Source organism: Fundulus heteroclitus, chromosome 12 (assembly GCF_011125445.2).
Source record: "Fundulus heteroclitus isolate FHET01 chromosome 12, MU-UCD_Fhet_4.1, whole genome shotgun sequence".
Lineage (NCBI taxonomy): Eukaryota > Metazoa > Chordata > Actinopteri > Cyprinodontiformes > Fundulidae > Fundulus > Fundulus heteroclitus.
Window position 1 is genome coordinate 18,652,307 of NC_046372.1, and position 26,949 is coordinate 18,679,255.

General features: G+C 39.5%; 1 protein-coding gene across 2 annotated transcripts in view; it reads right to left on the bottom strand.

The window, feature by feature from the left end:
* kremen1 (kringle containing transmembrane protein 1) overlaps positions 1-26,949 on the bottom strand; it is a 94,744-nt gene that overhangs the window by 37,481 nt on the left and 30,314 nt on the right. For both annotated transcript variants that reach the window (XM_036144125.1, XM_036144124.1), the window contains exons 2-3: positions 19,145-19,307; positions 7,312-7,403 (exon numbers count right to left, since the gene is read on the bottom strand). In XM_036144125.1, coding sequence (XP_036000018.1) covers positions 7,312-7,403; positions 19,145-19,307 — 255 coding nt within the window. The remainder of the gene's footprint in view (positions 1-7,311; positions 7,404-19,144; positions 19,308-26,949) is intronic.

Genomic DNA, 26,949 nt, shown 5'->3' on the forward strand with positions numbered 1-26,949 from the left:
CATGAGTCTGCTGGTCTGGGACAGGTGCGTTAGCACAATGCCAAGAAGGAAAGACGACAGTCCAAACCAAATTAATCAGGGAAGACAGCTATCATTCCTCCCAGGAGGCAACGGATTAATAGATTCACCACAGCAATCTCAGCCTCGGTTAGCATACCAGCACTAAGCTTTATGAATGTACAACAGGGATCTCCAACCTTTTAGAAGTTGGGAGCTACATCATCGGTACCGTGTGATAAGAAGGGCTACCTTTTTACATTTTATCCCTACTTGCTTTTATACTGTATTCTGTTTTCAGAGACAATGCACTTTGCATTGTCTCTGTACTGAATTGTGCTATATAAATACATTTGCCTTGCCTTGCCTTGCCTTGCCTTACCTGTACTGACCTTTGAACTACAAGAGTCAGAGCTCACCTTAACTTTATGTAATATAAACATGTTTTTGATGCATTTATCATTTTTAAATCTATGTAAATACATGTATGATTAAAAAGGAAGAACAACTAAATAAAATGCCGTTTTAGATGCAGCTCTCTAGAGGGTTGTGCTAGTTTTAGAACGGGCTTCTGGGCATCACATGTGGTCCTTGGGTTCTACCTGGTTGGTGATCCCTGATGTACAATTTGGAAAAAGACTGAACAAGTATAACTTATTTGTATCCTCGAGGTTGCACTATTGCAACAGTCTATTTTCTTGGCTAAATAAGAAAGAGCTGGCCCGTCTGCAGTCAGTCCAGAAGTCATCTGGGGGACTTTGGACTAGAACCAAGAGGAGGGCTCACATCATACCTAAGTTAAAACCTCTCCACCGGCTCCCCGTTGTGTATCGTGTACAACTGAACATCTTAGTGCTGACTTTTCAAGCCCTACCTGGACAGTCTCCTGTCTACATCTGCGACCTAATTAAGCCCTAGAGCTCAGAGTCTGAGGCCGTCTGGATAGGACCTTTTAATTTTAGTTTAAAGAGTTAAAACAAGACTAATAAGACTTAAATATGTATAATTCATAAACCCAAGCGGCAAACTAATTACCAAAGTAAAACAAAACAAAAAACTAAAAAGTAACTAAAATGAACAAACCAAAACAGTTGCTGTGATTTGTTTGTAATAAGATTTGGGCTAAACAAATGTTACATTATTCTATAGGATTCTTTTAAAGCTGCCACTTCTGGACCTTGGAATGAACTTCCTCTCGAGCTACAATCTCTGGACTGTGTTTAAAAACCTCCTTAAAACCTATTTGTTTGACAAGCTTTCCTGTCCGAACTGACCGAGTGTTGCCACTTTTTGTGTTCTCCTATTTTTATTGTCTTATATTCAGAGGCAGGTAGAGAACCCGAAAGATTTACTCAAGTAAGAGTAACACCACTTACATTGTTTTTTACTCAAGTAAAAGTAGAAAAGTACTTGTACTTAATGTCAAGTACTGAGTAATTAATGGCTAATTACATCTGATTTAATGTTTACAATAAAGTTATCTGACAGAAAGTTATGTGCAAATTCTTTTTTGACAAAAAATTATCAAACTATAATAACAATTATCAAACTATAATATAAAATTAAAAAAAATGGTAATAAATAACAGAATTACAAAATAACAAATGTGGACAGAAGAAACACTTTTCTACACCAATTTTTTTCAACAACCAATATTAACAATAGGCAATGGATATAATGTCAGTAAAGGATAAAGAACGTCCAGCTACAATATCTACTGTTTACTGTATTTTCACCTGATTTCCAAATAGCTCAAGTTATTCAAGGAACCAGAAATTTTACTCAAGAGTAGTGATATTCTCACAAGAAAATTACTCAAGTAAAAGTAAAATGTACGGTGAAGTATCACTACTAAAAGTATTTTTTTTCTAAAGTTACTCTAGTAAAAGTAACTGAGTAAACGTTACTCTGCAGCACTTTGTGACTCTGTGTCTGTCTGAAAAGCACTATAGAAATAAAGCTTACTTACTTACTTATTTGAACAGGTAGCCAGAAGAAAGTTGTACTACAACTAATAAAGTTGCATCTGAATGAACCTCAAGACCTCAGCAGCAACGTCCTTTGAACTTTGAGCAGAGATTTCTGACCACGATGCACAGTCCCATGTTTGGAGAAAACCAAACACAGCCTGTCAGCACAAACACCTCACATAAACTCTCAAGCATGGTGATGAATAATTTGGGTTATCTTTAAAGCCACAGGACTGCAAAACTAGCCGCTTCTAGAGTAAAATGTGAAACCATCCGTCCGACAGTTGAAACTTGGCCAAAACTGGGTCATCAACAGGACAACGATCCCGATTACAGCAGCAAATCTACACTAAAATCCCAAGAAAGTCCTGCAATGACCGATAATAAGTTTAGACCTTAACTGTTTTGAAAGGCTCTGGTGGAACCCTAACAGATCTGTGCAAAAAAAAATAAAAAATGGAACAATTAAAAAAACCTGAATGAATTAGAGCAATGCCATGAGGAGAGCCCAAAATATGGAATGGTGTGAAAGATTATTTCTAGGTAACCCTTGGTAAAGTTGGTTTTATAAGCTATGAATCATGGGATGTTCTCGGTTTTGTTCACCTTGTTTAGATTTCTAGTTTCAAAGTGGGCTTAAATTTACTAAAATTTACTATGTTTTCATAGGATCTAATCTAATATTTGTATTTTTTACTTTTGTTACCCAGCTCGGTCTATCAGCCATGGATTGACAGAGGTCCTACCATGCAAACGATCGTGGTGAGCGTGGTGGTGCAACAGATTGTGCTGCAAGACTTTAAGTCAGTTCATTGCCATCGTTTTCTGAACTGCGCCCTTCATTGTCTCCCGAAGGCACCATGTTGGGAGCCAGTTTAAACTGATGCTTATATGACACATTAAATTAAATTACATCTTATAGTCTGCTAATGTCGTTGTTTTTCAGAAATATTATTTTTCACCTTACTACACTTTTTTTTTTTTTGCCAATATTAGAATCAAATTTGCAAAAGCAGGAGGAGAGATATAATTGGGAACCAACCTTTTAAATCAGCCTTAGATTTTCTCCTTGTGCTTTTTAGCATCCTGCAGTAAAATTGATACAGATTCCTGTCTTGTTTCAGATCAGAAAGGAAAAAAAAAATACTGGTTTAATAAAAATAATTTTACATCTAAATTTGCCAGAAGTATGAGTTATTTTGGTTTTGATTGTAGCCGCTGTCTCTCACGTGTTACATTGTTTGTGTGGAAACATATTAAAAAAAAAGAAGTGGGAGCTAAACTGCTTGGGCTAAAAGCTAGCTTTGAAGATTTGCACCCCTAGCAATTAGATTCAGCTGTGTCCATTGTTCTGCGGGTAAACAAATCACTCTTAGTAACTTGGGTTTGCTGCGATGACTCTGATCTTTTGCGGACACATAAAAAGTTTTCTATCCTTGACACAGTGAACTAAATGAACACTCTAGTGAAAAAAAAAGAAGAAGCCACTCCAGTAGAAAACACGTATGCTCCTGTCCACATAATGACTCAAAATGTACCCTGGACAAATTCATCCCGCAGACACACCATTTAGCCAACAGGCACGGTTAGAAGGTCCTAATGGGTCCAGAGCCATTCAAAGAGCAGACTTTAGTCACGTATGCTGCTCAGACAGGATAATAGTGGGATAGCTGGAGGGGCTGAGAGACATTTTTCAGGCCCACTGGTACCAATCACAATGAGGAGTCTAGTCTCAGTCAGCTTATTACCACCGTTCATCAGTCTACCTCAAGTTCAAACACGTCAAAACACAGCGTGGTCTTTATGAGCTTACTTCTGTTGTAATGTATGAATGACTAAACAGGCCCGGGGCCCATTTTTGTCTAATTGACCCGATTTAATCATGACATTTCTGTGTTTAACGACAACATTCAAATATTTCGTTGGCCTTAAATCATCCTATTCCAATGGAACTGATGGTTTCAGATCAACTAAATGAAAAATAAATAGACCACTAAATATTGTCCTCAGGGTCAACAAATTATATTCATTTAATACTTTTCACTTTGTTTTAATAATGCGGTTATGTTTTTTTTTTTCTTCCATATGATCTACGGTCCTCTATCTTGTTTTTAGTCTTGACAGTGCTAATGATAATAATAATAGTGTTTATAAAATATTTCTGAGTAATCTTCTAAGAGACGGTTGCATGCAGCCTTCTGCAGTTTCTCAGTCGCAGCCTCTGGTTCTTTGAGAAGGACGCAGGAGGCAGAGAGGCAATGTCAGCTGATATGAGGCGAGGACAATACGGTGGCTGTCTTACATTCCTCTGCATGTCTTTCAGAGTTGTCAGTAAAATGGCGCAGTATGTGTTTAGGCAGCAGATCAATAGATCCGAGCTCCCTCTATAGCTGTGAGATTTAAAAAGAAAATGCATGCATGCTTTTGTTTTGGCTGATTTAGAAGCTATTATGGACGCATAGCAAAAATAGCAAAGCAAGCATATTAAATTCCCTTTGATTATGCATGCAGCTGAGAGGGAAGACACAAGGCTCCCACAGATACCTGATATATATATATGTATACATACATATATATATTCGTATATACATACATACATACATACATACATACATACATACATACATACATACATACATACATACATGCATACATACATATATATATATACATATATATTTGTATACATATATATATATATATATATATACATACATATATATATATATATATATATATATATATAGTGTTATATATAGTGTTATATATTGTTATATTGTTATATATTGTTATTGCTGTCAATGCCCAGGATTCCGTCTGTGATGTTGAATGGCTCCTGCAACACGCTGCTTAGAGTTTGACACAGAAAACATCTGTTCTCTTCAACTGGGCTTAATTGTTTGTTACACTCTTATTGTCTTTTTTTGTGAGTAGATATTTATGTCTTTATAAATATTTTAATTTGTAGGGCATATTTAGTTTACAATTGCCATTTAAGACGTACAGTATAGATAAAAATTACGAGATGCAAAATTGGCCACTTTGCAATAATAATCTCAGAAGCGACTTGTGACAAAACAGCAGAAACTCGGACAAAACAGCAGAGACGTGAAATATCATAGAATGTAGAGCTTAATGGGAAAATTACAAATGGAGGCGAAGGCCATGCAAAGATGGAGAAGGAAAATGTAAACTCAGGGAAGTAGAGGCTGGTTGCATATAAATAGGATGGAATGTAGTTTATGACGGGGAAGAAAAGATAAATATTTACGTTGGACGTACTGAAGAGTTATGCATTCATTTTTCCTTGTCACATTATATTATCTTAAAAGAGTGCAACGAAACCGAGATGATCCTACCTGTTTAGGACTTTTGTGTCAATATGTACAGTACCGTGAGAAAGTATTTGACCCCTTTGTAGAGTTGAACGTTCTTGTCACACTCATATGGTTCAGCTTTTCAGATAGACTATTACATCAGGAGAAAATTATTGTTTTAAATCAGTTTTATTTAATGATGATTTCATTTCTTAATGTAAAAAAGGGCTAAACTAACCTGGCCCTATGTGGAAAATAAATTACCCCTTGAACCTAATAACTGGTTATGCCACACCTGGGCGTTAAAAACTGCCTTAAAGTACCTTTAACGTCACTATGAAAGGCTTAAAATCTACTCTTTTTTTGCAGAATTTATTTAATCCAGCCACATTTTGAGCATGAACAGCCTGCTAAAGAAAACAATATTGCATCTCATTTAAATTTAAGTCTGGACTTTAATTAGGCTACACCAAACCATGTATTTAGGTGGTTTGTTTGTGGCTATTCAGGGTTGGACTTACTGGTGTAGCATCATTGTCCTACTGCATAACCCAAATGTGCTTAAGTTTAAAGTCACAAACTGATGACTGAGGTTCTCCTGCAGGACCGTCTGATAAAGAGACTAATTCGTGGTTCCATCAGGGCCAGCAACACACCCGGGTCCCGGATCAGCAAAGCAGCCACAGACATGTTTGACCCCCATGGATGCCATTTTTATCCAGTCAATTTCTTATTGTATGACCATAAACTCTAACCTTAAAGGAGATGAGTGAGGCCTGCAGTTCCTGGGATGTTCCTCTGGATTCCTAAATGACCTTCTGGACGACTCGCTAATGCGTCATTCACCACTGTTCTTTGTTTTCTCCGTTTGAGAACAATGGCTCTCGCAGTGGTGGGTTGAATTCCCACAGCCTTGAAAATGACTTTGTAACCCTTTCCAAATTGAGGACAATAAATGTGCTTAGATAATATGTTCTAATATAATATAGTTATAATATGTTATTGAATTTATGTAGATCTGGCATAATAATTTTTTTTTTTTTTTAGATCTATTAGCCTCCCGGTGCTTGATACTGTCAGACAGGTTCTATGAAAGCAATTCTTTATTCAATAGACCAGGAAGTTATCAGATCTGGATGTCACTAGTGAAAACGAAAGGGATAATGGTTGAGGTGTGTGTGTGCATGTGGGGTGGGGGGAAAACGCCCACCAAAAGGCAAAAAAAAAGATAATACTCTTTCACTGCACTGTTTAGAAAATGAATCTTAAATGTAAAAAAAGAAACTTAAATAAAGAGCCCCCATTAGGTAATGTGTGAGACTAGCAGCAAATGATTGAAACCTGCCGTGCAACAATTGTTTAAAAAAGGTGAAGCGAAGGAAACCAAAGGGCCCTGCTCTGTCTGTGCTTGTGCCAAATGTGCTAAGAGGCGCAGGACCACAAAGTCTCCAACAACAAGGAGCCCAACACATATTAATCTGGGATTTACTGGACAGAGAAAGTCTCACACCCACGTACGCGAACAAAACACACAAGCGCATCCGCAAACTGGCAGGCAACAGGAAGCATGTCAAAACAAGTTATGGAGCCAAAGGCGAAACCTATCCGTGCAGATGCACTCATGTCGGTGTGGATTCTGGGTCCTTTTCGATCTTGTGTTTTTAACTAAAAGGCAACTGGACTTCTTAGTTCTTCAAGATGTTCTGTCCTACCTCTACAACCCTCCTTTAACCAATAAAGAAGGTCCACTTGCCTTCGGTTAAACCATTTAGGACACATACAAGCAGTAACTGACAGTTTGGATTCAATTAAAAGCAAGCCCAGACACGGCAGCAGCAGGGGCGATGGGAGGCAATTAGAGACATTTTTTTCGATGATAATAGCCGTGTGCAACCATTGCAGACCACAAAGCTATTCGTGGCAGGTGGGAAGATGAGCTCGGAGATAAAAATGGCTGGTCTGCATGCCCAGAGTATGTCCCCAAAGGGGTAAACGGGAGAGACGAGAAAGGAGTGGCAGGCTCTTACTCTGGCATGTAGGGATGTCACAGTATTTCCAGTACGTCACGTCTTCGTGATCGGCGATGTAGCACCAAGGCTGGACATCCCCGTCAGGATTCCTGCAGCCACAGAGGGAAACAAAATAAAAAAAAAATAAGAAAACAAGCTGTTAAACAGATCATCCGCCACTTTTAGAGCTCCTCTTCTCCATAAATTATTGGGCATTAAAAATTAAACTCAAGTTCTTCACTTTGAAAAGTTTTCGATTTTCCACCAAAGACGAAGCTTCAACCAAGAATTTATGACGCAGATTAACTGCTAATAAAAGCGGTCATTACTTGCTCCTGGGTATAAAGCAGCGACCTTAATGTCTCAGTGTAGCTCTGCAACATTAAGTCTGTGCCCTTCTTCAGCAGGTGCTCGATGTGACGTAGAATTTGCTATTTTCTTCCAGCTGCTTAGAATAATTACAGCGCCTTGGAAACATTTTCATATCTCTTGACTTTTCACGTTCCATACTGTATTAGTATTTTATGTGACAGACCAACACACAGCAGAGCACATCTGTAAAGTGGAAGCATGGTTTCCGACATGGTTTATAAGTAAAACTCAGAAAGGTTTGGTCCAACCGATGGAGAGCCTGCTGAACATCCATTTTCAAGTCTTGCTACAAACACAAGGTAAGGACTTTGACTAGGCCATTCTAACACATAAATATACTTTAGTGTAAACATTTTAATACTCTGTGCGTCTAGGGTTCTTGTCCAGCTTGAAAGAGACCCTCCACCATAGTCCCGTGCATTGAGCAACCTCTCATAGGTAGGGCTGGTTGATAAATCGATTATACTCGAATTTACAATTTTATTTTAGATTTCATTTTTGGAAAATCGAGAACAGCATGCAATGATGAATATTTGTTTTGGAAAATGTATTGTTCAAATATCGTAAAGAGGAAACTTGTTTTTTACCATAATATGAGGCCCTTTAATTTACTTATTTTTTAAGTTAGCTTAAAGTTACACAAGTGAAGTGAATCCTGTTCTTGGCCCATTGTGTAATACCACTAGCATCAAACATTTTGTTATATCTTCCTTATTTCAAATCAATTCAATTCAATTTTATTTATATAGCGCCAAATCATGAAACATGTCATCTCAAGACACTTTACAAAGTCAAGTTCAATCATATTATACAGATTGGGTCAGATTATACAGATTGGTCAAAAATATCCTATATAAGGGAACCAGCTGATTGCATCATAGTCCCGACAAGCAGCATTCACTCCTGGGGAGTGTTTATATATCCATCTTGTTTTACAAGCATGTTTCCCAGCTTGTATTTAGTTTCACTTTGAATTCAGGTCAACTCCCAGACCAAATGGTCGAAGTAAAGCAAGTTTTTAAAAAATGTCTTTCGTCTAAAAAAATGTCTGAAAAATGACGAGGGTCAAAAAAGAGATAAAGAAAGAAAGAAACAAGGGATGTGATGTTGCCTCACCCCAAAAAAGGAAAAAAAACAACATTATGAAGACAAACCTCTGTTCAGATCACTCAACGGTGTCTCCTAGGGGGATTATTTCCCATGTGTCAATCACCATGGATAGCAAGCATTGGCACATGTCTGCTCAGCCTCTTTCTTTAAGCCGTGCACCCCAGTCAAGTCCAGACCAAACAGTCTTCTGGAGGTCAGGGGGAATGTCTCTTTGTGCTGGGCCAGACAGACTCAGACCCAAAACAAAGAAGAAGAGAGAAATGGGTGATGGGGCCACGCTTTTGTCCGAATCCACGGCCTCTTTTGAAGCTCATCAAGGCACTTTTAACCCATCATAATAACTCAGAAAGGCCCCTTTGGTGCTTTTCCTTTTCACTTTACACTCACAAAAGCCGCGAGGAGCAGCATGGGACGGGAGGCTCAACATCTCCAGGGTAATCATCCAGCCCTGTCAACCAGGAGCCTTCTGCCATCTTCAGAATGGTTGGGAAATAAAGTAAAGGCCCCCATACTGTGAACTGGAAGCTCATTTTAATGCTGCTTCAGCTCTTTAAGCTCCTTTTCAGGATTAACTGTGAACTGTAAAAGTACCCTGCTTGCTTCAAAACAGCCATCTAAAGTGACTTTTTTTTTTTTTTTTTTTTTTTTGGCCCTGATCATGAGCGCGACAAACCTTTTCTCTCATGACACAGCTCATTGTAGCATTTTTGAAAAAGCTCTGCAGCGGTGCCCTATCGTGTTTCCCTTCTTTTTGTGTGCAAAGTTGTGAAGGGTGTTTCCATTTCTTTTCTTGTCTGACAAAAAAAAAAGAAAAAACACACCATCCGGAGTGTCTTCTCCCTTTCATGCTCGGAATAAAAACATTGATGTTGTTTTGCAAGACATTTTTCTCTCAGAATCCCACCATCACCCCTCTCTTAAAGCCTATTGGCAGAGGTTCACCTCCCAACTTCTTCTTTAAAGTTCACAAGCTTGATTTCTGTCGTATCATGAGCTTAGATCTATCCTTCGCTCCGCCCAGATGGGAAGAAGAGACCTGTTTGTTTGACTCGAGGCTGCTCCTTAAATAGCAAAAAACTGGGCCAAACAATAATAAAAAGTCACTGTATTACAAACCTTTCCTTTTATATCACTTGCCTCCTCTCTCCTTAACACCTGTCAGCACAGTATAATCATTTTTGAAATATGAATCCAAAGGATGTGTTTAAAACCCAATTATGCAGTTTAATGTGGTTTCTTAATCACCCCTAAGGTGGCAGACATAAATTAAGCATTTGAATAAAAAAAGAAGAGGCAAATCCTCGGTAGACCACCCACTTACTGTCTGATTCACCAGAACATTTTATCTATGATCGATTTAGCGGGTTCCTTTTTTTTCTAGAGCCATCATACAACCATCCTGCAGCTGTAAGAGGCGTGGAACAGTTTTAGTGTCAACTTTAAAAAATGACAGTTTAATCATTGCTTATGATTTTTATTTTTATTTTTTTTACATTTCAGCCCAAAGCAAAGAGCATGGGTTAATTCACTGCCAGTTAGCGTGCTCAGAGAAGTCTACACTGCCCCCTTGTTCACCAGAAAGACTACTTTGACTGTAATATATGCCCTAAATAGTTCTGCGGTGAGGAATTGTCTTTTTACTTTTGATAGTTAATTTTTTTAAATAAATACCTAGGTCCCTGTCTTGTTTTTCAAATTTGTTTTCATAACTTTCCCCGCCTTAAAGCAAATGAGATTGAATTTGGCCATGATGTGAGTTGTGGGAGGGATTTTAGTTTTCTATTGTTTGTATTCAAATCTCTTACATGTCTTATAAGAGACTAAATATGACAATGTGTCCATTTTGATCTTTTATATCTCTCTATGGGGGTGTAGCGGGCTATTTCTGCATCTTTGAAATGTGGATCCAGGTTCAAATCCTGGTTGCGTCAGGAAGGGCATCAAGTCTAAGACTTGCTGTGGCGACCCTGGTTTAAGGGACCTATGAAAGGACTCACTGACAGAACAACATGTTGGTTTTGCATTTCTTTCGTCATTTAACCCCACTTAAAATGCGTTTTTTTAAACCTAGTGCTATTACATTTCTATTTTTAATTTTGTTTAATTCCCTTGGGTTAATATCCTTTCAGAATTTTGGGTCATATTTATCACCAATATATACTTTTCATCAAAATCTGATATACAGGATAAATGAAAAGACATTTTCATTCATTTTTGTTTGTCTCATTTTTAAAAGGATCTTTAATTTCTATAGAATGTTTTTGTTGTAAATTCAAGCATAATTGTTTTTAAGGAGGATGGCAGTTAATAATGATATCAGTGATATTTATATTGTGCACATTTTGTGCTTCACCTCGAGCACAAAGTGACGAGACCCCCAAAAACATTTGGTCCTGACCTGGTTGGCCTCTCCTCAAAACTTTAGGAGCAACACATCATGGAAGGTTGTTGCATAGTTATTTTAAAGTCAACGTTGTAACACATTGGAAGATTTGTCCATTGGATCAATTCAGCTGTAAAAAACATTGATTAAAACATATGCCCACTGTAAAATTGTGGCATATAGTCCTAAAAACACACTGGAAATGTGATATAACTTCTATACTTATGTCAGAATCTGTCCCAGAGGGGTCTTTGTGTGTTTTCTTGTGTGAGGTCAAACAGAAGGTAGGCCGCCAACAATCTTTGATTAGCAGATAAAAGTAGACTTTGATGGATGGAAATGTGCCCATTTTGCCCTGCAGCAAAGGGAAAGATGTTATCCCAGAATATATTGTGAAATGTCCCGCCCACTGTTGTGTGTGTGTGTGTGTGTGTATGCGTCCCTGTGTGAGAGATGGCGGTTTTTAGGGAGTTTTTTGGGGGGGAGCAGCATTCTGTTTCCTGTGTTTTAGTAAACGGCCACTTTGGCTCCGATCAGCAAAGTTTTCTGAAACACTCCCATACCGGGAGGAAGAGCATTGAACATGTTTGGACTCCTAATTGGCACAATTACATTGATTGAGTCATTCTGCTCGGAGTGAGCCGCACATTTCGGTACACAGCCAATTACAGCCACAGTGCCTCACAGGCTCCCCTTAGCTGCGCACTTGAAAGCAGCAGCGGTGTCCGTCAGAGCACAGCGGGGAAAACAGCTGTTCTTAGCTGGCCGCCGCTCACATGTTTTCCTTCACCCAGAAATTTATGACCAGTTTAAAAAAAAAAAAAACGCCTGGCGCCGAGAAGTTAGATATAAAAAAATCCAGAAAAATCTTTAACATCATACCATTTGTGGAGAGACTGGTCGTAACGTGCCATAAAAAATGTTCACAAAACAAACATTTAGCGAGATTCTAGGTTGCCTTTTGTTTAGTTTAACTAGCAGACATGGAAAAAGAAGATGAAAGCTCACCCTCCCTCATTTTGTAGGATCGGTGGGAGGAGAAATCCTGATTGCAAAGTGGTAATGAGAGGCTTGTCTGGGTTGGGATTTGAGGTCAAAGGCAGATCAGAGTCTGATAATTTACTGCATGAAAGATGACTCTTTAATTGACTCGGATGATCTAGCATGCAAACTGCTCTCTGGTGTTCTGCATGTGGAAGAAATGTATAGACGGGGAAGGACTCCTTGGCTGTCTGGTGTCTATTTCTGCACAATGACGACATGCTGAACTCAAACGTTACGCTACAGTGCTACGGGTTCCTGTCATTGACTAAATGGTCGTCAGAGATGATATTAGCTGCATAAACAGGAATAGGATTGCCCTTTGACGAATGTTGACAGCAGAAAAAGACAGTTGTGAGAAGGAAGTAGGCGCGCCCATCGAAAACAACAGGACTTGTATAAGAGGAGACTTCCTGGGAATATCCAGCTGCTGCAAGCTTTTATCATAGCTTTTATATTATTTCTTTTTGTATTTTTATTTTTATTTTATTTTTTTTGTATTTTTTTCTTTTTCTTACCTACTTCTTTTGATCCATGGTATAATGGGGACACACTGTATATATATATATATATATATATATATATATATATATATATATATATATATATATGATGCACCTTGTCCTATTTGACACCTTCTTCCTATGATTACTGATTACTGAGCCAATGTGACATGTGAATTTCTCCAATGTGAGATCAATAAAGCCTATCTTACTTAGAAAGTACTCCTAGACCAATTACTTCCACTCCCTTTGTGGACTGTCCTTGGGTTTCTTTACAATAGAAAGTACGCCTGGTGTAGTGCTTCTGTGTTTCTCCGTGTCTTCTTCAGCTTCAGTCAGTCATGGCATATGGCCGCTCATACTTAGCTGAATCCCGCTGGAGGTTTCTTCCTTTTTAAAAGGGAGCCATTCCTTTTACACCAACACCGAATCCTTCTCAGAAGGAGGGATTGCTGCAAAGTCAATCACTCAATACAATTGGCGTGGTTTCCCTGAAACCAATGGCGACAAATGGTCAACTTAATGTGACTAAACTGTAAGTAAACAGTGACTATTCGGAGCGTTTTACACAACAACACAAGCAGAGATACCACTTCAAACAATTAAACTGTAGACGCTATTCTGAAATTCCAGTCAGTTTGCTTTTATTACATGTTAAATGAACTGCACTGAGTTATTTATACAACAGCAAAACGCTTCAGTTTTACTGTTGGCTATCTAAATTGTCTAAAGCTGCTGAAAAGCATTTTCATGCATCTTCTAAAATAAGATTTAAAAAGAAAAACCAAATGAATATTTGATCCCTGAACACTGCAATTATGATGGCCTCTAAACATGTCTTAGGGAAGGCTCCCTTATTTGTCTGCTGATGGTTTCTGCAACTGTTTCACTACTGTCTGCTGGAACCGTCTCAATCTTGGAAGAGTCGATTTTGCAATAGCTGACTGCAGCTCTTTCCAGGATTGTCCAAAGGGATTTAGGTGAGGGCTGATTGCTGGCCATTTAGCCATCTTTCACTTTTGCTTTGCACTGTTGGAACTGGGTTGCTGCCCAGCTGAAGATGCACTATTTTTGCTTAAAGTCTAGTTTCTTTAAGACTATAATAAAAAGACTTACCTTTAAAATCCCTTGGTCAGCTTCTATTTTCAAAGTGTTTGTAACAAAGGCAGTGAGGCAACATTGTATCTTTAACAACCTGGATTTTATTTGGATTAAATTGTGATCTGACATTGATGTGAAGCTGAATCTAACAGTGGCCTATTTTTTCAAATAATTGTTCTGAACTAGATTGCAATAAAATGGGTTCGACTAGAATGGACTGAATGTGGATAAATCTAAATTTCTTTAATTTCACTTCATTATATTATCTATAAGGCAATTTGATATAACTACATTAATAATACATCTCCACAAACCTGGAACTTTGTTTCAATTTCATTCCTATGTGCAAAGTTATTTATAACCCTAATAAATTCACCTGCTCCTATATATTGTATCACCTTTTAATAACAGATGTCTTGCAGTTTTATGTATAATTTAATTAATTACTGGTCATTCATGTATAATTATGTAAATTACAGGCAGAATAATCAAAGTGAATCATTAGAAATAGTATTTTAATACAGCATTCAGGACTTACAATATTGGGGGGGAAAAATCTCCCTACAGCTCCTGCAATACTTTCTGTCTTTATGCTTCTGAATCTAAAATATATAGTGCATGTTTAGTAGGAAGAAGGGAGAAGAATTCACAGTATACTGTCATGTGTGTACCTGTATTTATACTTAATGATTGCCTGACAATGATGGGTTTTGGTAAAAAGTTGGTAGAATAAAGGGTTGAGTTTGAATTTAGTTTGTTTGTGTGTTCTGTATCTACAAATACATGATTAAGCAACAGCATAAAATGGCCAGGGCACTTAAAGTAAACGTTGCGAATTATTGTTTGATAATTATCGTTATCGAAAAATATGACTTCTGACTTATCAATACGCTATTTTGCTATATCGTCCAGCCCTAACTCCCACCACCAGTGGACAGCCTCTCTACAGCTGCCTAACCGTGAGACGTAAGCCTCCCATCATGCACGCTCACTTACAATCATCTGGGGGAGCACTATTCACTCTGGCATTTCCATTATCTAATCCATGTAAGGGAAAAGCATTAGAAGCCACGGTGAACGCTCATAAATTCTGCAGTACACACACCTGCATATAAATAGCGGTCAAATGGCAGACAAAGCTATTCAGCCTCCTCCTGAACCATCATGCACTTCGCACGCCAACTAATGCACCAGGAGCGGGGCCCAATATCGGGCTGTAGACACAGGACACTGGACTGAATGTTAAAAGGAACATAAATCAGAAATCTGATTTCCAGGATCCTCTCGTGAATGCTATGGAATGTGACGAAAAGGTCAAAGAAGTGCTTATAAACAAGAAAACAGCCGTTTATCTTTTTCACGGCTTAGAATGAGAGCTTCACCCAACTACATAAAAGATTAGTACTTATTTATTCACTGAATAAATAAATCTTGATATGTCTCAGGTGGAACATCAGAGCTCCTCCACCCAATTTCTCTGGGTTTCAGTTCCTTTCTTCATGTGGAAATAATGTGACATTTCCCCTCTAACCAATTTTTATTTTCTGGTTTTACTGGGGTGTTTTACAGCCGGCTGTAAAGATCAAATACTGTAGATGTTGAGGTTCATCTGAAGCATTACTCACCAGAATTTCCAAGCCTCTGACACAAGCTTAGAGCTATGTGTTAAAGCTGATACACATAACGACCAAAAATGCGCTAAGAAATCAATCAGTGACCTAAAATCTGATGATTTTGAGTCCGGACAGATGCAAACTCAAAAATTCAATCTTTTTTAGATGAGAGGACCCACAATTCCTCCAAAAATATTAAAAAGAGTGTCGGTTATCAAAAGCTTGGGGGAGCTTTTGATAACCGGGTGGCAGGAACATTTCTTGTGTCAGATAATCATTTAAAAAGTGTATTTTGGGTTCACTCAAGTTAATATTGAAATTCCTTTTTAAAAACAACACAAATCTGTAAGAGAGCAAACACTTTTTCATGGCACAGAACATCTTAAGGGAGAATTTGGCATTGACTACAACTGCTTTTTGAAGGACAAAACTATAAAAAGAAGCTCTGGTTTATGAATCTTCAGCAACTGTCCGTCTGTGCCATTCATTCTGCCTTCATTCATTAAGCTTCAGCTGACTTTAGAGCGAAACAAGCCGAACCCCCCCCCCCCCCCCCCCCTTTCGTCGTGTTTTCCTTCTGCTACCTGCCACCTTTTGTGTTTGTGTGTTTCACATCTGTTGTGGAGCGCAAGAAAAACCCCAACCCTCAGGCCCGGAAGAGACACAAATCAGGTGGAAAGATGTGAAAGACTTCGAAGGTTGCAGGGTTTTAAAGAAATAAGGAGTGATTTGAATTGCAGACTGCACCTCATGTAAATCAGGGCGATTTGCAATCCAAATCTGATGACAAGGTACGAAGCAGGACTGGGAAATCCACCTCCTGGACAGGCTTTCTCTGATCAAGCAGATCAAATACAGCACATGAAGTGATGTGGGAGAGCACTGTCTTTATCAAGCAACACATACTGCATGTATGAGTGAGGAAAGGGACAAACACTTGACCTTGTGTAGTCATGCCACATATGCCAGCCCTCATCTACTTAAACCAAAGTGTCTGCTTTGGTTCTGCAGGAAAAGTCTGAGAATGGCTGCAGCTTCAGCCCCGAGGAACAGAAATCACCGTTTTGGGGAGGTGGGGGAAATTGTGAGCTGTCAGTAAGCTGGCAAACATGCTGACTGCACAAGAGGACAAGACAGCAGCCCAATCCAAACGATGGAAATTTCCTTTTCTGAACTAATTGTCGGACATAACGAGCTCCTAATGTGCAGGAGACGTATACCTCCATAAATCCAACTCCATAAATCTTCCACAATCCCATCCTGTCCAAGTAAAAACAAACACGCCTTGCTCCACTTCAAGGTGCTGCTGCATCATGAGTCAACAGCCAGAACTGCTCTGGAAGGTTGGGGCTGAGAAGGACGGGGGGGGGGGGGGGGGGGGGGGGGGGGGGGTTGCTCTGGTTCCAACAGCCTGGCAATCAGGGCCAGGCCACTGTTCTGGACGCCTCTGTTGTTTTCAGATGACTCACAAAACGGTGTCACCCCCCTCCCACCCCCAGGAAACTCACAACTTTGACGTTTTTTTTACGCTTGTAGCGCTGACAGCTGCTGTCGGGAGTGTGACCGATGAACCCAAATGGCTTTCTGGACACCCACAGCATCCCTTCACGCTGCAGGGGGGGGGCGGAGGACGGAGATTTGCTTACATGGACTCTGCTCGCAGTTTGCACGCTTGTGACAGTGAGGCTAAATGCTGTCTTTCAAACATTCAGAAGCAAAATATCTGTGTAGGCCCTCTGTGAACAAAAAAAAAAAAAAAACACTTGAAAAGATGACAAAAGCCAAGCAATAAATTATTCAGAAAGTCAAGCGCCGGGTGAGCCAAGGATCAGAGCACGGGATGTCTTAGAAGGCAGATTTTTGTTTTTTATTATTTTTGAAATAATTTACAACTGTCTTGTGCAAAAGAAAATGAAAAAAACAAAACAGGGAGTTGATGAAATAAAAAGATGGTGGAGATGCAGAAGGAAAGTGAAACACATCAGGAAAAAAAAGCGCATAAAGGGGATGCTTGTTCGCGTCAAATAATGAGGAACAGTTATCCTCAGTTTAATCTGCAGGTAAACAGGCCTGTTGGTAAAACTGCGGTGCTATCAGAACAGCCAGACTCTTATCTCGCCGACAGTAAATGACGCTGCAGGACTTCTGACAGACAAGTCGAATGCATGTTCTAATATGTGAGCATTTTTGGCGCGGCAGAAAAGGTTTTGTTACATTTGAATGCAGGAAAGCTACTCCTTTCCTTCCTGTTTCCAATTTGTTTGTGTGAGTGTTTTTTTTTTCTGCCTTCGCTAAGTGCTGGCATCAAACTCAAATTGTCATCTTAACTAACCCGTGTCAGACATGCCTTTTATGAAGTCGCGACATTGATCTGAAGGGTTCATGAACTGATTGAGATTCGGGGGAAGAAAAAAAAAAAACATACTCGCAGTGCCAAAATATGACTTTCATGTACTTCTCAGGCTTCTTCTAATCTGCGCTTCATTTCCTGCCCAACTGTTTAACTGGTCCGGACTTCCAAAATGTTTGTACTAGGAATAAAATAACACAAATATGTCTGGCTTCGGAGACGCACAACTTGATTTATTTTTATATTTTATAAAATACTCTTTAGTTTTGGCCACACAAGTTTAATCAATGTTGTAAACAATGTGATTGTTTCATCAGTAAGTTTCCCGTAATATATATATACACACACACACATATATATATATATATATATATACATACATAGTCCCAGAAAGCCTTCAAGCTGATTTCTCTATAAATCTGGCTCTGGCAAGCAATTTGCGATGATTGATTTTCTTAAAACGTCATGATATCTAAAATGCTGATGTTTTTGGCTATGTCTTTTTTAATATGAGGATGATCTGCTGAAACAGCATGTTTTAAAGTCTCCAGAGACGCTCCTGTTTCTACAAACCGTCCGGCTGGTGGGCCCTCTGACCACCAGCAGCAGGCAAAGCGGGCAACGGACAGACACAACGGCTAAGGTCGGGGTTGAATCGGGGGTTTTGAACCTGCAACCCACCGGTTACAAGACAAATGCCTATCCTTTTGCACCACTGTCGTAAAAGACAACCCATTAACCTAAAGCAAAGGTGTGGCAACAAGACAAAAGTTAATTCCCTAATGCTAAGCTTGCCCATATTTTCAAACAAACAAGGACCCAATGACATAATGCCACCGTAAAAGCAAAGAATGGCATCTTGGGGCCAACAAGTCCTCATAATTACTTCGAGAGGCTTTCTAGATGCCAAAAGGCTGTTTAAGAGGCAACATCTTTTTCTGCCCTGCCATCAACAACATAAATGTGTGAAACTTGCTAAACTCTGCTGGGTCTTTAACTTGAACTGTGTGTTTTTGTCTGACGAGACCAAGACTGAAGTTAAGGCATTAGCTCTCGTAGGTGGGTTGGGTGTGAAACGAGGGACGAAGATGTGGGAAAGCACGGGATCTGTAATGATGCGGGCCCGTTTGAGCGCATGATCAGCAGGGGAGTGAACAGAAACGTGGGCAAATTGTTGCAAAAACGGTTTATAAAAGGCATCAAATCAAACTTTTTCCACTGCCATCTCGGTCCCCAAAGCTAAATCCTACATCGGGGAAAGTTTCCTCCTCCCATGGAGCAAGACAAAGGAAGGAGAGCCTCATACGGGACACAAAGACGAACAACTGTGGAGGTCACTGTGTCCATGAGTGAAACTTCATTTCTATTACACACTAACCTGCAGTAGTTGTGGCTTCCCAGACCTCCTTCTCCATTGGGATATTTGAGGGTGTTGTAAGGGTGCTGGAAAGTCTCATTCCAGAACAGGCAGGGTTTGCCTCCATGCAGGCTGGTTTGGTTCTGGAAGCCCCTGTAGTCCTCTCCGTTGGCAGTATAACACTCTGAAAGAGAAGAGAAATTTAGCAATGAACAGAAAAACAGGAGAGACAAATAAAATATCACAATCACACGCATGGCACAACAGATCACACATCTTTCGAGATAAAAGTGCAGCCGCACATGTGACCATCTTTATTGGTTAAATCTGGATTCTGGAAGATGACCGTTGTGCTTTTAAAACATTTTAATGCGTCTGGAATGATTGTAAAGGATCTTATTAGCGCGCGGGCCCAATGCTTTTAAACTCTAGCCAAAAGTATGAGGGCAAAACTAATAAAAGCCCTGTTTCAATTAATGCTAACATACAATGAGATGGGGAGAAAAAGCCGCAGAGCCATACACCACCAGGAAGTATGGCTTGAATTTAGAAGTATATAACAACCATATGCGGATTTCCAAGGACAAACAATGATTGGTGGAAGGGCTCTGTTCCCTGAAAAACGGGAATTCAAATAAACAAAGCCTGATGGAGGGTTGATGAGCTATCACCGCTTGGTCCGTTGGCCCACGGGGTTCCTCTTACAACACTTAAAACTGGAAAAAGTAAAACCAAATTCCTCTTTTGATGACATTACTGGGGGGAAAAAATAAAATATGTTATGATTACTCAGGCCCCAGGTGCTGAAAATGTCTATGACTGACAGACGTTTGACACCAAAGAAGCAACAGCAATAAGACAAGGTACAACGGACTAAGCCAGGGAGACGGCGCGGCACTGTAGTTCAAAAGGAGAAAATGTCAGGGTATGTGCCAAAGCTTTCAATATATCGCAATATTTCTGAGCAGAAATTAGAGTTTTGAAATTCAGAAGACAAAATATAAGATTCCAAAGAGTTGGTTCTGACACAACCAGCCTGTTTAACATTAGGCCTCCTTGGTGAAATAAGAAATACTCATCAGAAAAATTATACATTCTTCACAGCTGAGATGAGATACGCTGAGAAATGTTCAATTTGTAAGAGGGAAATATATCTCAAAAGATTTGGTAAAGTAAAAAGTAAAGCTATGTTTCTTCTTTGTGCAGAAAATATTAGGTAATTGAAGAGTTGCATATAAAAAAAACAAGTGATTTACTGAGAAAGATGATTAAAGGGCATTTAAATAATGCCAATATTATGTGGGAATGTTGGAAAAAATTAATTACAGTATCTAAAAACCCTAAATTCTGGGGTCATTGTGCCTACAATTTACATTGCTCTACCAGTAAAGGGATGACTTAAAAGATAATGCTAAGCCAATAATTATAAAGATTGGCATTAATAATACAGTTAAATATATATCTATATCTATATCTATATCTATATAGATAGATAGATAGATAGATAGATAGATAGATAGATAGATAGATAGATAGATAGATAGATAGATAGATAGATAGATAGATAGATAGATAGATAGATAGATAGATAGATAGATAGATAGATGTCAAGAAATTTTCAGCAAATAGGAAGTTTGCTTTGGTACTGCAGTTAAGAAAGAATATTTTTACCACTAAAAATCACAACACAGAACAAGATACTATCAAAAAAAGCCATTGTTGTGTCTTCTTTCTTAGTAATTGTTATAGTTAATTCATAAATATATAGATGAATGTGTTTTAGTGTATGGGCTGATAGGCCATTCTATTAGGAACCCATTGCAAGTACTGTACCGGGTTCCCTTTTGTCTTCAGAACCGCCTTGTTCATTGTGGTGTTTAAGAAACATGCGGAGTGGTCTTCTGCTGCTGTTTAAGGCTAAATGGGCTCAGAGATGTGGACCTTGGTTACTGCCAGAAGTTTTCCCCTGATCCTTGGCATTTTTTCCCCAGTCAACCACCCCTCGCTGGAATATTTCTCTTTTTCTGTCCCTCCTCTTTAAACCAGGGTCAGAAAGGATTTTGTTTGTGTATCCCAGCAGATCAGCAGGTTCTGAAACACTAGGCCCCGTCCCTCTGGGACCAGTAACCATTATATGCTAAAAAAAAAAAAAAATCACTACAATTGAATCTATTTCCCATTCTGATGATCTGTTTGAATTTCTGCAGGCCAACTTTACCATGTTTACAAGCCAAAAGGCCAGAGTTACTTTTTGTGTTGACAACCAATTGAACAGGTGTACCTGCAAAATAACGTTCAGATTAAATCCCGTTGCCAAAAAGAGGAGGAAGCAACGTTTCTCTGATAATTTCCATGCATGAAGACCACAGATCTTGTCAACAGACACAGCCTTTGTCACAGCTGTGAACAATAGTGGGTAAAAAAAAACGACGCAAGCCAGATTCAGAGGGCTGTATTAATGAAAACTCTGCTTGCTATTACTGGTAGAATCAAAGTAGCATGCTGTTCTTGGTACTATTATTATACCAATTACTCTAAGTGTCTGTCAATCAAACAGTGAGAATGAAAGAAGAATACTTGTCTGGCTGGTCTCCATGGGATCATGTTGCTATGTACGTGGTTAGTCAATAACTGGCCTCTTTTTATCAAGTCAAGCTGTTTGGACCGAGTATGAGCTAATGCACTGCAATATGACTGTCATTATTCCCCTTGGTGAGCCAGCTGTGATCCATCGCTCTTTATCATTCTCTTTCAAATCCAAGATTTCAAAACTTCCTCTCTTGTGTCCCATCGTCTGTTCCCCCTTCAGCATTTATCTCCTGTGAAGCAACCGCATTCCACCTTTCACTGCAGAGGCAAGCGCTTGTCTTCACACCTGAGAGGCTTTACTACAAACTTTGCGGCCCGTTTTCAGGTCCATTCAGATGTTCTGACTTTGTTTTTTTTGTTTTTTTTTCAATGAGTTATGAAGAAGGTAATTCATCTGACGAAACTTCTTAAAACACAGACGGATAAAGAAAAGAGCCAGGAACAAGCTGAAAGAATGACTGAAAGGGAAATTAAAACTGAAATGCAATACCTTAAACATATAGTGCAACAAAGTAATTACACTTTTTTTTGTCCTACTTAAATGTTAGAGATCATCCATCAAATTGTAATGTCAGAGCTAAATAGTTTGAGAAAATACAAAACGGGAGTTTTAAAATAAAAAATGGAAAGCTACCCTAACCTACCTGACAGTAGCTGAAAAAGGAACCATGTTCTTATCCTAACAACTGGTTGTGTCACCGTTGGTGCTACCACCAACCAGCCATCAGTCGTTTAGGTCACAGTGGGGAAATCTGGCCCCCTCTTATTTACAGAATTGTTTTAATTAAGTCACTGGGGGATTTTCGAACAATGCTACATCATCTCAATCAGATTTAAGTCAAGACTTTGACTAGGCCATTTCAAAAATGTTCTTTTTATTAGCCATTCACAGTTGGACTGGCTGATATGCTTAATTGTCCGGCTGTTTAGCCCAACCTAACCTGAGCTTAACATTATGAATTAATGGCTGGACATTGTACTTCAGGATTTGCTAGAAGTAATAAAATAAAACCTGCAATAATGGGTCATCCAATACAGTAAGTTGTTAAGCCGCCCCACACCGTCACACCACCATCACCATGTCTGCCTATCTCTATGATATTCAGTTTCTTACAGGTTGTTTTAAACCAACAGGACTCACACCTTCCAAAACTTTCCACTTCTGTCTTAACCCTAACCCCAGAATATTTTCCCAAAGGCTTTCTGGATCATTGAGATGTTTTTTTTTTTTTTTTGGCCAGGAGATATTTTGGCCTGGGAACTCGCTTTAATGTTGTTGAATCCTAAACACAGACCTTAACTGAGACAATTGAGGCTTGTGGCATTCTAGGTGTTCTTCTGGGCTCCTAACCTTCTTGTTAAGTTGTTAATGTGCTTTATTAGTAATTTGAAGTTTTCTCTATTTGTGGGTAATGGTTCTTACTTTGGTTTGCTGGAATCCACAAATCCTTTACCTAAATCCTTGATCATTAAACATCTCTTTTTTTGTGTTTACTTGATTTATCTTTTTCTGATGATATGAAACATTTAAGTGTGGACGAACAGGACAATCAGACCAGGAATGATGCAAGCGAGCAAACACTTAAATGAGAAACTGGAATAGGTAATAGAATAAAACAGAATGGATATGAAAAAAAGGGGAAACTACCAACGGGGTTTTGGCTCAGTGTTAAGGAAGGACAGGTGCTGAAATAATTAACAGGATAATTAACTGATGACAGACAGGTGAGTTCATGTGTAATCAACTGGAACACACCAAAATAAACAAAAGGGACGAGGAACAAGTTATGCAAAACAAAGAAAATTGCATGGTACAATGGAGCCAAACAGGGGCATTACCTAAAACAGGAACTTTAAGGATATCTTTTTATATACCCCACAGACTGGGACAGTTTCATAGATCTGTGTAAAGTGAAAAAATACTTCATTATTCAGTTTCTTTGTGGTATTGCAACAATGTGGTTAAATGTAAAGTTACAGCTTTTAAATTAAAAAATTATATAATTTTTGAAAAGAAAAAAAAATTGCTAATGTATCCACCTATTTTCCAATGAGGCCCCCAAAAAGTTCTTGTTACCTTTTAAGGTCAAATAGTTAGTCAGTGTCAAATGATCTATCAGTATAAACACATCTTTCCTGAAAGGCCCCAGAGGCAGCAGCACCATTAAGCAAAAGGCATCACACCATGAAGGAGCTCTACAACAAGTCAGGGACAAAGTTGGTGAGAAGTACAAGTCAGGGTGGAGCTTTAGGAAATACATCTAAGTCTTTGTTATTCGCCCGGAGCACCATTAAAACCATAATTTTCAAATAGAAAGTACATGGTACCACAACAAACACGACAAGACAGGGTCGCCCACCAGAACCCACAGACTGGGCCAGGAGGGCACTACCGACCAAGGGTAACCGAGTGCCAGGCTTGTGGTACAGTGGGGGACACCATGAGCCTCTTCATGGAAGAGTGGCCAGAAAAAGTCATTACTTAGTGTTAAAAATAAGAAAGCATGTTTTGAGTTTACCAAACAAATTTTGAAACCCAATACATCCCATCACTCCAAAAAGACCATCCCCAGAGTGAAACATGGTGGTGGCAGCATCATGCTGTGGGGATGTTTATCATCAGCAGGGACTGGCAAAACTTTTTTAGTCGAGGGAAAGCTGGACGGTGCTCAGTACATAGTTATTCTGGAGCAGAACCTGTCAGTCAGCCTGTGATTAGAGACCGGGACGGAGGTTCAGCTTCCAGCAGGACGACGACCCGAAGCAAACGGCTAAAGCAGCACTAGAGCGGTTAAAGTGGAAAAATGTAAATGTGTTGGAATAGCCTAGCCAAAGTCAAGACCTCCATCCAATTGAAAATCTGTGATTAGATTTGAAGATTGTAGTTCAGAAATGAAAACCATCTAACATGAAGGAGATGGAGTAGTTAAGCCTGGAGGAATGGGCAGAAATCTCAGTGGTCAGGTGTGGCGAGCTCATAGAGGCGGAGCCAAATCACTTACAGGCTGTGACTGTTGCAAAAGGTAGTTAGACAAAGTAGTGTATGGTTTGTTTTTTTAGTTTGCTTTTTGTTTTGCTTGTTTTTTTGTATTTGTTTTTTTGTTTTTTTGGGGGGGGTCAGTTATGTATGCTGAAGTTTTATGTTATCTTTCCCAATTTGTTTTTTGAATCATATGTTTGCTGTCTTAATAGACCTTTAAAGTTGTAGGCATGTTTGGTAAATTAAACGGTGCAAACTCCCAAAACAATCCATTTAAATTCCAGGTTGTGAGGCAACAAAACATGTGAAGGGGCGTGAATACTTTTGCAGGCCCGGGTATGTGCTATTTACAGCAGTTAGCTTGCACCCAAACAGGCATTCCAGCTTCTTGCACGCACCGCTGAACTACCACTAACACTTGGTTTCATAGCGAATCAGAGGTCCCGACGGTTCTCGGGGTGACAGCCAGAGTTGCCTTTAATTAAGGTTGTTTTGGCCGCATTGCTCAGCCGAGCTTATCAGCCATCCATCGACTGGCTGACAGGAGGTCGGCAGCGGTGGAGGGACTCTGGAGTGTCAAGTTTCTACAATTATGATGCCACTCTATTGTTTGTAGATGTCTCCCATCTCTCTGTGTGCAAATTAATGCTGCCTTGGCATGCAAGGATATCCTCTATCAGATTGTAAATCCACCTGCGATTGGCTGACGTAGAACATGACTCCGTAACGTTACAAAAACAGCTTAACGGAGAAGCAACTAAGGTCACGCCCTGAAAATCCTGACATAAAGGCCATATAAGAGGGATGGTAGTTATGATCTGACCCACACCCAGAGGGTATACAAGGCATAATAATGGACACTTCTCACGTCTGAATAGACGCAGCTGTAAGCAGAGGCAACCGAACACTTACGTACATACAGCAGGTTTTGAGGATAAAACCGTGTTGTGATAACGAGATAAGCAACGCGTTACATGATCAGTTCAGCAGCGATGGTAACTAAAACTACGTTGCATTATATACAGTAAAATGGTACCGCAGTTCTAGAAGATGTAAATTTTACGTGCCTTGCGAAGGTATAGATCCCTATTTCCTATTTCGTCATGTCATATAAAGGAACTGCAGCGCATTTCATTGGGATTTTATGGATTTTATTTTTAATATATTGAAACCTGTGGCCTGCAGTTTAATTTTTAGCCAAAACTTTCAACAACCCCCTTTTTCTGCCGTTACGTCTACAACTCTGAAGTGTGTCTCAGTCACCTTTCTACAGCTAGAAAGAACATTTTGGCCAATTCGTTTTCGCAGAGAGTCTCCGTCAGATTGGACAGAAAGGTCCAGGAACATAAATGTTCAAGTCACAAACAGATACTAGTTCCTGGACTTTGACTGGGCCATTTTAACACACGGATAGATACGGTTTGCTCTAAACCATATCACAGTAACCCTAGCTTTATGTTTAGGGTCATTGTCCTGCTGAAAGGTGCACCTCGGCCCGAGCCTCAAGTCTTTTACGACTTTTAACAGGCCGTCAATGCGCTTCCTGCCCATCCTGTCATTTTAGGTGGACGGCTGAGTTTTGGTAGGTCTGGATTTATATTGAGAATAAACCACTGGACTCTACTTACTAATTAAGTAACTTCTGAAGGCAATCGCTGTAGGGGATTTTATTACGGGAATTCAAAGTAAAGGGGGCTGACTACAAATGCACACCATCCTTTCCAGCGTTTTACTTCTAAAATGTGCACGCACTACATCTAATCGTGGGCATGTGAGAACACGCACCATTTTCCTCCCATTTCACAGTTACGTACAACAGCTTAGTGTGCCACATAATATCTGAGTAAAATGCATTCAGGTTTGTGGGTTGCACAATGCATAAAGGTTAAAAGGGCAACGGAAACGTGCGCAACGTGCAGCATATGCGGATTTTCCACAATATTTACATCTTATTCTGCATCCTGGCAGCCCGGACAGCAGAGTGAAAAAGACTAGGACACGCTCCCGCAAAGAGTCTGGCACGGACACAAGCACAATAATGAGTAACTGCTCCCTGAAAGCAATCATGACTGCCCAAGTCAGAGGCGACGCCACAAGGAAAGGAAAGGGTGGCCTGGTGCATCCCAAATGAGCTCATGTCCTTCAAATACCTTCTCTTCAAACAGAGCAGGTACTGAAATGACGAAGCAGCTCACTGCGACGCATCCAGGAGAATGAGGTGACTGACATTTCATGTCTCCTGTCGCCACACCACCTT